Here is a 13,821-nt window from a genome sequence, read left to right as displayed (position 1 = left end):
ACAAGTGCACCTTTAGGGGAATAAATGGGAGAAGGGATCACAGATGGGAAGAAACAGAGGAACTAGGAGGAGTAGCCTCTCTCAAACCTATAGCTACTCACCAAAAAGACAAAGTTAAGTGCCTCAAGCCGTGACGAGCAACTTGCTCTAATGCTATTTTAAGCTTCTAAAGGATACCTTAGGCCATCAGGAGCTCCACTCCATCAGACACCTCCCAAGATAGTCAAGCTAATCAACCTGCATCAAGGCACTGTGCCCAAACTACTGAAGAGCTATTCTAACTTTGTCACCACTATCAATTCTGACCCTAGATAAGGTTGTAATGATGCTGAACTTTCTGCCTTTTTGTTACACTGAAAGACCTCTCACTAGCACATGGTTCCTCTAATGCTGAATAATGCCCAATCTATGATTAAAGTTTTTTCCTAAACTCCCGTGGATTCAGACTTTTCTCCACTGTGGATTCTCTGATGTCGAATGAGACTTGACCTCTGAATAAAGGCTTTCCCACACTCATTACATTGATAGGGCTTCTCCCCTGTGTGAATTCTCAGATGCTGAATGAGGCCAGTGTTCCCATTGAAAGCTTTCCCACATTCTTTACATTTATAGGGTCTTTCTCCAGTGTGGATTCTCTGATGTTCAATAAGGCCTGACTTTTGACTGAAGGCCCTCCCACACTCATTGCATTTGTAGGGTTTCTCCCCAGTGTGGCTTCTCTGATGGCCAATAAGATGTGAGCTCCGCCTGAAGGTTTTCCCACACTCATCACACTCATAGGGCTTCTCCCCAGTGTGGATTCTCTGATGTCCGATGAGGTGTGAGCTATGACTGAAAGCTTTCCCACACTCATTACATTCATAGGGTCTCTCCCCACTGTGGATTCTCTGGTGCAGAATAAGGCCCGCACTCTGACTGAAAGCCTTCCCACACTGATTGCACTGATACGGCTTCTCCCCAGTATGGATTCTCTGGTGCAGGATCAGGCCTGTGTTTTGACTGAAGGCTTTACCACACTCCTTACAGTGGTAGCGTTTTACTTTGTTGTGGATATCCTGATGGGAAAGAAGGGCTGACCTGTAACTGAAGGCTTTACCACACACATTACACTGATAGGGTTTCTCCCCAGTGTGGATTCTCCAGTGGCGAACAAGACCTGAACTCTGAGCAAAGCTCTTCCCACATTCATCACATTTATGTCGTCTCTCTTGGGTGGGATTTCCCCGCTGCCTCTCTAATGTGCCCAGAAGGTCTCGGGCTTCTCCATGCTCAAGACCCCCGATAACATCCCCGTTGCATTTGGCAGCTGTCTCTCCATGTGGTTGGATTCCAGTAGATATTACCTGTTTTGAAGCTAATTCCCTGTTCTCATTCCTGGTCTCACCACCTGGAATAAAAATGTAATAAACATCAAGCCAACGTCACTTCCTATACTCTATGTTAGGAGAAAGAAATCAAAGATGGGGGAAAGGAATATACACTTGGAACAGCTACAAGTAAACGCAAAGCTCCCACCTGTCTCTGAAATGCCTTTGTTAATATGGGGAGAAAGGAGCAGGGTCAAACAGAAGTACCACACACCAACTGGGGAAGAACTGCCATCAAAAAATAGGGTTGATGCGGCTTCCCTGGTGGCGCAGTGGTTGAGAGTTCACCTGCCGATGCAGGGGACACGGGTTCGTGCCCCGGTCCGGGAGGATCCCACGTGCCGCAGAGCGGCTGGGCCCGTGAGCCATGGCCGTTGAGCCTGCGCGTCCGGAGCCTGTGCTCCACAATGGGAGAGGCCACAACAGTGAAAGGCCCGCATACCGCAAAAAAAAAAAAAAAAAAAAAAAAAAATAGGGTTGATGGAAGGAGGACTAAAGTAGAGACGGGATCAACTGCGGAGAAGTGGAAGTTGGGGAGTGGGAAGGAATATGGAACTATGAAAAGACCTAATGAGTGGAAAAGGAATGAAAAAGTCCCAGTCATTAAAAGGGAGGAGCACAATAGGTCTAAGTGAGAGAATCTATGTGAACTCAGAGAGCACTAAAAGATTTCAATTTCCAACTGGCAAAGAGACCAATACCCAGTTACAAACTGTAAGGTAAGTCCTAGATTAGAGAATAAAAGTGCCCTTTTATTTTTTTAAATTTATCTATTTATCCTGGTTATTTTATTTCTATTTATTTTTTTAGTTGAAGTATAGTTGGTTTTCAATATCGTGTTAGTTTTGGGTGTACAGTAAAGTGATTCAGTTACACATATATATGTGTATATATCTTTATTCTTTTTTAAAATTCTTTTCCATTATAGGTTATTATAAGATATTGAATATAATAGTTGCTGTGCTATACAGTAAATCCTTGTTGTTTATCAATTTTATATATGGTAGTGTGTATCTTAATCCCATACTCCTAATTTATCCCTCTCCCCACCTTCCCCTTTGGTAACCATAAGTTTGTTTTCTGTGTCTGTGAGTCTATTTCTGTTTTGTAAATAAGTTCATTTGTACTATATTTTAGATTCCACTATTTTTTAGATTCTCTGTCTGACTTACTTCACTTAGTATGATAATCTCTAGGTCCATCCATGTTGCTGCAAATGGCATTATTTCATTCTTTTTTTATGGCCTAGTAATATTCCATTGTATTGAGATATATATATATATATACACACACACACCACATTGTCTTTATCCATTCATCTGCTGATGGACACTTAGGTTGCTTCCATGTCTTGGCTATTGTAAATAGTGCTGCTATGAACATTGGGGTGCATGTATCTTTTCAAATTACAGCTTCTGTCTTTTCCAGATACACACCCAGGAGTGGGATTGCTGGATCATATGGTAACTCTATTTTTAGTTTTTTAAGGAACCTCCATGCTGTTTTCCATAGTGGCTGCAAAAGTTCCTTTTAGAACTCCAGAAGTCTCAATATTTTATCTTTCTGTTGTATCCTGAGTTTAAACTCAACTATGTCTTTCAGAAAGCTCAAAGCTACTGTACACATAAACAAACAGAAAACTGTAAATGATAATAATAACCAGAGCTTTCCTTACCCAGGGAGAACATGTTTCTGTAATTCTCTGGCCTGTTATCTCTACTCAGATCCTTCTGTGATGAATCAAGAAGCCATTCCTCTCGAATTAGGGACACAGCCATGTCTTCAATCTTCTCCAAAGTCTGAAACAAAACAAGATGCCCATCTGGGACTGGGACTGTTCCACAGTTCAAACCCAGAGTGTCAGAGAGATCCACCAGGGTTGGAGTGGATCAAGAGGTGGGAATGTACTGTGTAAAGGGATCTGCATAGCTAGCAGGAAAGAACAGGAAAATGCACCAGATTCATTGGGGGAAAATCAAGGATCAACCTGTCTCTATGCAGAAGAACATGGGGCAAGTTCTTAATGGAGCTATGGGGTTTCAGTGAGGAGCACAACTCACCTGGAACCCTGCTGTAAGAAGTGTAGCTCTCATCTCCTGGTCTCGAGGACTTCCTTTCTGGGAAGGAGTAGGACTCTGTGAAGCAGATATGGCTGAGAGAGGAGAAAGGAGCTATGAATGAGACCAGCCTTGTCCTGTGGTTATAGGAACCAGCACTAACACATTCCAAAATTATTTGTATTTCAGCCGATATGCATGCCAGAGATTTTGAATATGAAATGCTGTTAATCTTGGACTCTGGGTTCATACCTATGGTTGCTCACAAAACATCTGCACTTTGATGTCCCACTCAGCCTGAAGTTACATGTCAAAAATAGAAAGTGTACTGGTTTCCTAACAGGAAGTGCATTACAACTTCTTCTCTACCACCAAAGCTATATTCCATCCTTGTGCTTGTACACAGTATTTCTTTAGGTCCTGATCTCTTGCCAAGCTGAATATGAGAACCAATCTATCTCTACTAACTCTACTACTTTTTTGAAATGTCTACCATGACTGCCAGCATCTGCTTCCTATAGAAACCAGACAGGGTAATATCAAAATTAAACATAGACTACTGTGTCTTGGGCAACAGGCATTAGAATTTTACATAAGGATTGTACTATTAATTGAAAATGTTTCTAAACTTCTTTAGAAATATTAAAAATCCACTAATTTAGAACAAATTACTATAAACCACACAAATGAAAAAATAAGAAATTCAGGGCAAGTATGAGATGAGACTAGAACACCTTATCTTGTTCTGTAAGAAAATTCTCAAAAAATGATGGAGAAATGTCAATAGGACACAGGAGCCAGACTGAAGAGGCCTCCTCTGGCCAACTCTGAGACAATTTAAGCATCAAAATAAAGATAGTAACAGAACATTTCTGGAATAAAATAAGAATTTATGAGTCCACATTGATAAATAAAAAATGAATAAATAAAATAAAATGGGGGAAGGAGAGAACACTCTCCATTACAATAAATAAATAAATGTAGAAGAAATGACAGAGTTAGAAAATAATCACTTTAGTAATCACTGATTCAGTCAAGAAGCATCAATAAATACTAAAACTAGTGTTTCAGCAACAAAAGTTTCATGAGGACCAGGATATTTACATAGACTCAAGAGTATCTCCCCACAAATTACTTATTAACTACAAAGGGAAAAACAGTAACAAAAACCTAGCAAGAATAACCTTAACCAAGTCATCAAAGATAACATTACCAATAACAGGCAAATTCCTGTTGTATTCCTGAGGACAACATCACTTCTGGGATGTTCATGCCAAATATATACAACTCGAATCTACATATGAGGAAACATCACACAAACTCAAATTGTTGTCATTCTACAAAATAACTGACTTGTACTCTTCAAAAATGTCAAGATCGTGAAAGGCAAAGGAAGGGTGAGGAACTACTCCAAGTTAAAGGAGACTAAAGAGACAGGACAGCTAATTGCAAAGTGGGATCTTGGACTAGACTCTGGAAGAACATTATTGGGACAACCAGCAAAAACTGAATATGAACTGTGGACTAGATTAGTATTGCATCAGTGTTAAATTTCCTAATTGTGGGGGCTTCCCTGGTGGCGCAGTGGTTGAGAGTCCGTCTGCCAATGTGGGGGACACGGGTTCATGCCCCGGTTCGGGAGGATCTCACATTGCCACGGAGCGGCTGGGCCCGTGAGCCATGGCCGCTGAGCCTGCGCGTCCGGAGCCTGTGCTTTGCAACGGGAGAGGCCACAACAGTGAGAGGCCCGCGTACCGCAAAAAAAAAAAAAAAAAATTTTCCTAATTGTGATCAATTTATTGTGGTTATCTATGAAAACACTCTTGTTTAAGAAAATACATACTGAAATATTTACAAATAAAGTGTCATGATACCAGTAAAACCTCAAAATGCCTATGTTGTAAAATACACTGTGGTAACAGAAATGTATGAATACATAAAACCCCCAAATTCTTTAATTTGTTCATGAGTTTACCACTGGGACTAAGAGTCTGTATTTGAAGCCTAGATAAACATTTAAATCAGGTCTTATTGCTGGTCTGTAAACAGTAGAGGCTAGTTCCTTCCAGGAACTAGACAGGTGTCCCAAAGGTACTTTCTTTCCTCTCTGCTTTCCCACTCCTCATCAATGAAATCTAGCTCCTCACCTCTGTCTTGTGGCCCTTGGAGCACTGGAGATTCGTGCTGGGTTGCCACAGGTTGGAGCTGAGTATCCGGAGGCTCTGGTGCAGATTTGGAATGCACGACCTCCTCCCAGAGTACCCTATGTCCATGTGCACGAGCAGGGACCTAGAAACAAGACACCTGCATTACAAGGAATCCCTTTGAGAAATGAAGTGAACAATGTAACAGTACCAAGAGCACATCTAAAGGGATACATACTGGGGGAAGGAAAAAGCAGAATCTCACTTAGTTAGGAACACAAACATGTTGATTTGCACAGAAAGGCATCATTTCTGCTTAGTACTGAAGGAAAAGATTTCTGCTGATGCCCTCCCTGCTGCCCACACTGCTGATATTCTGCATTCCCAAGAAAGGGGAAGAATGATAAACAGAAGCTTAAAACAGTGCTCTTTAGTGGAAACAACTTTTGATAAGAAACTAGGAAACCTGAGTTACGGGCTCAGATCTGCATTTAGTTATTTGGGTGCCCCTGAAAAAGTAAGTTAAGCTCTCTATGCATCAGTTTCCCATCTAGCAAACAGAACAATAATACAGTTGTAGGGATGTTATGAGGATAAAAAATGGATTTATATCCTTTACAAGAATAAAAAGAACTCTACAAATACAAGCCATACCACACGATAACTCTTTTCATCCTCCTGCAACACAAACTCATGCTCAGCATTTATTCTCCCATTGTTGTGTCAATGTCCCTCCACCCAGCTTCCTGGACTCTCACAGTCAGAGCATGCCCCCCTCCTTCTACTTACTGGCCGTCCCAGTATATCAATTTGCCTTTCCAAATCCTCCAATAGAGTCACCACCTCCTCTCCATTCTCTAGATGATGTTCCTTAACCAGAGTCTGGAGCTCCTCAGGCAGGATGGTCAAGAACTGCTCCAGCACCAGCAGCTCCAGGATCTGCTCCTTGGTGTTCAAATCTGGCCTCAGCCACTGGTGGCAAAGTGCTCGGAGTTGGATCAGAGCTTCTCGGGGTCCTAGTGTCTCTTGGTAGCATAACTTCCTGAAGCGCAGGCGGAACAGCTCTTGGCCAGGAGGGTTATTTTCATGTAGACTTGACTCCTGGTCCCAACCATGATCTTCCTCTACCTTGATGATTACAAGGTCCTCTTCAGGAGCCTGGTCTGGTGGGGATGGGGCTGAAGACTTCCTTGATTCTGCAGCCATTTAGGGCCAGAAAAGCTCAGGAGACTCGTTTCCACTACTTTATCTTCTTAAGAGAACCTTCTGAGGGCCTCTTCTTTAAGGCTACTTCTTTGGGAAGAGAAAATGACAAATAGTGTAAAGGCAAGTCAAAGGTCATAGTAATCTACTGAGATATCTTAACAAGTTCCCTTCCATGACATGGACTTCATGCCTCAGTCATTTCAGTGATCCTCTCCAGAAATAACTCTATGCCTCCTTAGCCTTCTGTATGCCAATCCCATCTGGGAATAACCCTTTCCTTCTGCTTTCTCTCTTGGGGATGTGGAACATGGCTAAACAAAGTCAGGAAACCATGTAGACTGGGTCTAACTGAAATTCTGCATTTAACCTCATCTGGCCCTCAGGGCTGCTGATTTAACTCCTTTCAACATTTGCTATACCAGCTATACTGTTTCTACACACTTTGGCTCTCAACCTGCCCCTCACTCTCAACATGAGACTAATTTCCATATAATCTAGCTCAAGATATTGTCAAGAACTGTCCTAACACTTTCTTCTTCTCCACCTAACATTATCATACATGTGCTCCCCCTGCCATCTTCCCCCTGTCTCCAGGCTAACTTCTACTATGGACTTTACCTCAAGCTCTGTAACTCTTCTCTGGGGCACAGGTCCTGCATCTCCAAGGAACCTGGATGCCCTATCAACACCTGCAACCCCAAAACCTAGTCCCATACACTAATGATGTTCCAGAATGTTTTATAAATAAAATCATACAGTATGTAGCCTTTTGAGTCTGGCATCTTTCACTTAGCATATTGTACTTGAGATCATCAATGCTGTTGTACATATCAGGAGTTTATTCCTTATATGGATGAATGTTTACCCATTCTCTAGTTGCCAATATCTCAATTGCTTCCAGTTTTTGATGATTACAAGTGATGCCACTATAAACATCTGCACATGAGTTTTTGTGTGAACACAGTTTTCATTTCACCTGGGTAAACATCCAGAAGTAAAATTGCTAGGTCATATTGTAAGTATATGTATAACTTTATAAGAAACTGCCAAACTGTTTTCCAAAGTGGCTATAATACTTTGCATTCCACTAGCAAGATGTGAGAACTGCAGTTGCTCCATATCCTGACCAGCATTTGACATATAAATAAATAAATATATAGACATATATATAGATTTAGATATCCTAAAGGCATATAGTGGTATCTCACAAGGGTTTTAATTTGCATTTCTCTATTGACTAATGACGTTGAGCACCCTTTCCTGTGCTTATTTGCCATCCATATAGTTGGTCCTTCATACCCATGGGTTCCACATCCCTTGATTCAATCAACCACGGGTCAAAGATGTTTGGGGAAAAAAAATTCCAGAAAGTTCCCAAAAGGAAAACCTGAATTTGCTACACACCACCAACTATTTACATAGCCTTTACATTTTATTAGGTATTATAAGTAATCTAGAGATGATTTAAAGTATACGTGAGGATGTGTGTAGGTTATATGCAAAGACTATGCCATTTTATATGAGACTCGAGCATCGACAAATTTTAGTATCCATGAGGGGTCCTGGAACAAATCCCCCATGGATACCAAGGGACAACTGTATCTTTTTTGGTAAGTATCTGCTCAAAACTTTTGCCTATTTATAAAATTAGTTTTTTTTATAATTGAGCTTTGAGAATTCCTTACATATTTTGGATACAAGTCCTTTATGAAATACGTGACTTGCAAATATTTCCTCCTTTACATTCTTTTAAAAGTGCCTTTCCAAGAACAGAAATTCGTAATTTTTTTTTTTTTTTATGGTACGCGGGCCTCTCAGTGTTGTGGCCTCTCCCGTTGCGGAGCACAGGCTCCGGACGCACAGGCTCAGCGGCCATGGCTCACGGGCCCAGCTGCTCCGCGGCATGTGGGATCTTCCCGGACCGGGGCACGAACCCGCGTCCCCTGCATCGGCAGGAGGACTCTCAACCACTGCGCCACCAGAGAAGCCCTGAAATTTATAGATTTTTGAAGTTTGTCAACTTTTTCCTTTTAGGCATTGTACTTTTGGTGTCATATCTAAGAAATCTTTGCTTAATCTAAGGTCACAAAGATTTTCTCCTGTTTTTTTTCTAAAAGTTTTATAGTTTTAGGTTTTACCTTTAGTTCTATGATTGCTTTTAAGTTAATTTTTGTTCAGAGTTTGAGGTATGGATGGAGGTTCATTTTTTTGCATACAAATATCAATTGTTCCAGCACTATTTGCAAAAACAGATTAAACTTTACCCATTGAATTGTCTTCGCATCTTTGTCAAAAATCAAGTGACTATACATGTGTGGATCTCTTTCTGGAGTCTATTTTGTTCCACTGACCTATATGTTTTTCTTTTTGCCAATACAAAACTGTCTTGATTGCTGTGGCTTTTAAAATCCTGAAATTACTAAGAGTCCTGCAACTTTGTTGTTCATTTTCAAAATTGTTTCAGCTTTTCTAGTTCTGTTGCCTTTTGATATAAATGTTATAATTGGCTTCTCCTACAAAAAAAATTCCTGGAATAGGATCTGTGTTGAATCTGTAACTCAGTTGAGGGACAACTGACATCTTAACAATATTGTTTTCTATTCCATAAACATGGTATATCTGTCCATTTATTTAAGTCTTCTGATTTCTTTCATTAGTACCCACACTATTTACCTATTCTCAAAGGACAAGATAAAATGCTTTCTTCTTAAAATCCTTTCTTAATGATTCCAATTGGAAGTGATTTCCCTCTTATTCTATACATCTGTTACATAAGTATGTATTACTTTAATGTTACTTTTGCCATAATTGTGTATTATTAGTTGCAAAGGAGTTTTGACTTTCTAACTTAACTGTATGTTTCCCATGAGTACAGGTCTTTATCTTTTATCTTACTGATAGAATTGAAGAGCATTAGAGGGCTATTATTTACAATACCCGACACAGACTGTATTTATATTTGTTGAAGAGTAAGTTTTAGATATAAGGCCTGAGGTCTTCTTTAGACCTGTTCAATTACAGGGTCCTATTTCTTTGGGGGATATATGTCTATGGCTTTTACCTTTGGTATTAGGCATCATCTCTTGCCTGCAGTAGCAGTGGTAAGTGGTCTTCCTGCCTTTGGTTATGCTTTCTTTCCATTCATGTTCCATAAAGATGCTTATTGTGGGTTGAATTGTTTCCCCCCCAAAAAAAAGATATGTCGAGGTACTAACAGCAAACAAACAAACAAACAAACAAAAAACATACTACAGGGCTTCCCTGGTGGCGCAGTGGTTGAGAGTCCGCCTGCCGATGCAGGGGACACGGGTTCATGCCCCGGTCCGGGAAGATCCCACATGCCGCGGAGCGGCTGGGCCCGTGAGCCATGGCCGCTGAGCCTGCACGTCCGTCCGCAATGGGAGAGGCCACAACAGTGAGAGGCCCACGTACCACAAACAAAACAAAACAAAACGTACTACAATGCATAACATAATCCCCACAACAAAGAATGATCTGGTCCAAAGTGTCAATATCGAGGCTGATAAATCCTGGTCTCGTGGAAATCATTCAACTCTCACTTAAAAAGTCTCGGCTTACCTATTACCTTTTAAATTAGGTTTTCCCTGTTGCCCTCACTCCTCAGCCGCCAATACCCCCAACCCCCTGCCCCAGAAGACTAAGGTGCTCATTCTTTTTTGTTTGTTTGTTTTTTTGCTTTTTGTTTTGTTTTGTTTTTGTGGTACGCGGGCCTCTCACTGTTGTGGCCTCCGGATGCGCAGGCTCGGCCATGGCTCACGGGCCCAGCCACTCCGTGGCATGTGGGATTTTCCTGGACCGGGGCACGAACCCGCATCCCCTGCATCGGCAGGCGGACTCTCAACCACTGCACCACCAGGGAAGCCCTAAGGTGCTCATTCTTGCCAAGTTATTTTTTACATGGTCCAGACATAGGATTTATCACACTGTGTACAGTATGTACTGCAAATGTCAGCCCATGGCCATGGTTTTCTTGCAAATGTTAGTTTGTAGCCGTGACCTTTTTCTTTGTATCTCTTTTTAAGCAGGAAAGTTATATTACATATTTGTATGTCAGAAAGATCACAATGGCAGCACTGTGGAAAACAGGATGGAGAAAAACATAACTGAAGGCAGCACTGTAGAGAATGGAAAAGAGCATAACCAAGGGCATCATATCCAAAAGCAACTGGCAAGAAATGCGAACATCAAGATAAAATCCCAGACCTGTAGTCCGCCAAGGGAAAGAAGAGGTAGGCACTTATAAGGAAAATCAGGTTACATATTGTTCCTGACATGAGTCTTCAAAGCAGTGTCTCTATCTTTCAGGGGTTTTGGGCCGAGAGGGTGGGGTAGGGTTGGCTCATAGTCTCTCAGTCTAATGAAAACACAGAACTTCTCCCCATAAAAAAGCCCATAGGCACAAAAGTTTACATTCAATTTCATCGGGTTCATACACCAAACGTCCACCTAAGGACTCCAGGAAGGTTAAGAACCCCTACATAGAGAGAGTGGACAGAAAAGGAAGAGAATTTGAAAAGTTATCTTTAAAATCAGACAAGACTGGTGACAGTAGTTTTGGGAGTAAACTACAGATAGGAGAAATCAAGGAGCAAGAGATAACGTTAAATATGGTAACTGACAACAGAGGGTTTAATTCATAGATGATAACTTTACAGAGAAGTGGGGGAATTTCCTGGAATACAGAGATTTGAGGGAAGAGTGAATTTGGACAAGAGGCTGAGATTTTGTGGAGGGTTTGAGACAAGGGGTAAACAATTTTGTTTTGAACAGACAGGGTTAACATCCATGGTTTTAAAATAATTCATTTAAAAAATCAAGGAAAATTTAATAAATTCTTAAAATAGATACTTATAGTTTAAAAACTTAAAAGGTCATTACTATGGGACATGAATTCTGAACTCTAATTGTTTTGAATGTGATTCTGCATAGTCATAGTTTTACCATGTTTTCCTATGAATTTCCTAAAGTCAAGGTTCATCTTTAAGTACTGAACTACTGGCCATCTTCCATCTTATAATCAATGCTCGTCAATACTAGCTTTAAAAGGTTTCAATGTTAAGTGTGCATCACGCAAGAACTTTATATTGTTGATATGTTAAAACGGTAATATAATACTAAATGACATTAAAATCTCAGTAGTGAAACTGATGGGAGTCATCTAATTATCAGATTTGTTCATATTTTAAACCAAATCAACCAACAAATCTTATCCATTATCCATTTGATTATTCTTTTTAGTAGCTAACTTTCCATTTTTAGCCTCTTCCCTCTCCCATGAGACAAGTTTTTGAAAATTACAGCCTATAACTAAACAAGTACAAAGATACGTACTACAAAATTAGTCTACTATGTACCCTCCTCTCAAAGTATATACACCTGTATTTAGGTTGGTAAGCACCTTATGGATCAAGATTGCGTCTTACATTCTCTTTTAAGAATACCTCATCAAGTTTCTTGATTTAGGAAGCTAAAATAATCAATCTTTAAAGCTTCTTCTCATCTCAAACGCTATAATCCTGTGAACTACTGAAAGCACAACCCATTTTAACAGCATTTCAACAGATGAAGAAAGAATGTTTTCTTCCTTTAGACTAATTTAAGTCTAATTTGGGATGTTTGAGAGCTGAAAATAAAACAAAACAAAGATATTTTCCAGGCTTTAAAGATAAAGGTGAAGTAAACACTGTGCTTTATAGGTATCTCAAACTGCGTTAAGTTTTAACATCTACCACATTTTACACTTAACCACAGCAGAAATTCAAAATATGTATGCATTTGCTACAACAATGATTACTGCATAAGTATACTTAACTGAACTAATCAAATAGAAATAGGGATTATTTTTTAGAGGTGGTAGTGGCAGTCTTAATGTTGCCTGACAAAAATTACTCATGAGTCACTTGAGTTTTGGAAATGGGGCCCCTCCGAAAGAGTTCCCAGGCATCTGCTTCAATTAGCTTTAATAAACTAAGTATTCTGAATAAGTCTGAATTTTACATCACCACGAAGCTGTCAAAAAATGTTTCTTTTGTACATTTATGCAGTCAACACACCACCACATTCTGAATACACCACAAAGAGCAAAATAACTTAGCAGGAAAAATTGGCTTCCAAGGATAACTGGGGTTTCCAAAAGCAAAATATATCTTAAAAAAAAAAAAAGAGAATTGTGACAGAAATGCAAAATTGCTAAGTAAAAACAATTCAGATCGTGGAAAGAGGAGGATGAAAGATAACACGGGGGAAAAAAAAAGATAACCCGGGAACAGCTTCCTATTTTAAGACAAAATCGACTGCAAATAACGCCACAAAACGATTAGCGATGAAGACAGCGAATCTCTACTAAAGGTTCCCTCGCAAAAAGTTTAGGCACGCGGACTCGGCCTGCGCTGGCAACCAAAGCGACCCGCGATCCACCGAATCACCGGGGCGCCGACTTCGGCTCAGGTCCCCTCTCAAGACCCCTCACGCTTGTTCTCACCTGCGGCCTGGTCTGGCCACGAAGCCCTCCCCTTCCTCCGGCCCGGAGCCCGAACCGTACTCACCGTGAGTTCCAGCGGCGGCCCGGGTGGGGAAGTGAGGCTGCAAACTGTGGACAGACCTGGAGGGAGGGCTGGTAGAAAAAGGGGCGAAAGCTGTAACCGGACCAGGCCCCTCCGGCCCCTAACTTCCAAACGTGCGGAGGCACAGCACCGGCCAGCAAGCATCTTGCCCCAAGCCACTTCCGGGAGCTCTCTAGGAATCCTGGAGGTCTGAAAGCTCTATGGTCGGCCGACTAAGCGGACGGGGGCACCGCGCCCCTCTCACCAGTACTCTGGGCCTAGCGTTCCTCTTGCGTCTACGCGTCGCAGGGTTGCGCGGCTCTAGGGCATCGGGAAAGTCGTGGGGAATAACGGACTGTGGTGTCACCTCTGCCCCGCGCACCTGGCTCACCCAGTCCGCCCGGCACGGTCGCTGGGGAGGTAACTGTCCCCCGGCGGGCTGATCCGAGGGCGTGCGGGGGCCAGCGATGAGAGCAGGCGGAAG

General features: G+C 41.4%; 1 protein-coding gene across 1 annotated transcript in view; it reads right to left on the bottom strand.

Annotated features, from left to right (window-relative positions):
- ZKSCAN8 (zinc finger with KRAB and SCAN domains 8) overlaps positions 1–13,748 on the bottom strand; it is a 34,281-nt gene extending 20,533 nt beyond the window's left edge. Inside the window, exons 1-6 of the mRNA XM_027099592.1 lie at positions 13,341–13,748; positions 6,358–6,861; positions 5,572–5,713; positions 3,428–3,519; positions 3,043–3,166; positions 448–1,387 (exon numbers count right to left, since the gene is read on the bottom strand). Of these exons, the coding sequence (XP_026955393.1) occupies positions 448–1,387; positions 3,043–3,166; positions 3,428–3,519; positions 5,572–5,713; positions 6,358–6,774 (1,715 nt within the window). The 5' untranslated portion in view covers positions 6,775–6,861; positions 13,341–13,748. The remainder of the gene's footprint in view (positions 1–447; positions 1,388–3,042; positions 3,167–3,427; positions 3,520–5,571; positions 5,714–6,357; positions 6,862–13,340) is intronic.
- Between the last annotated feature and the right edge of the window lie 73 nt (positions 13,749–13,821).

Source organism: Aethalodelphis obliquidens, unplaced genomic scaffold, assembly GCF_003676395.1.
Source record: "Aethalodelphis obliquidens isolate GAN/ISIS:26980383/991018 unplaced genomic scaffold, ASM367639v1 scaffold133, whole genome shotgun sequence".
Lineage (NCBI taxonomy): Eukaryota > Metazoa > Chordata > Mammalia > Artiodactyla > Delphinidae > Aethalodelphis > Aethalodelphis obliquidens.
The sequence above is the reverse complement of the archived record's forward strand: the minus strand, read 5'-3'. Positions and strand labels throughout refer to the sequence as shown.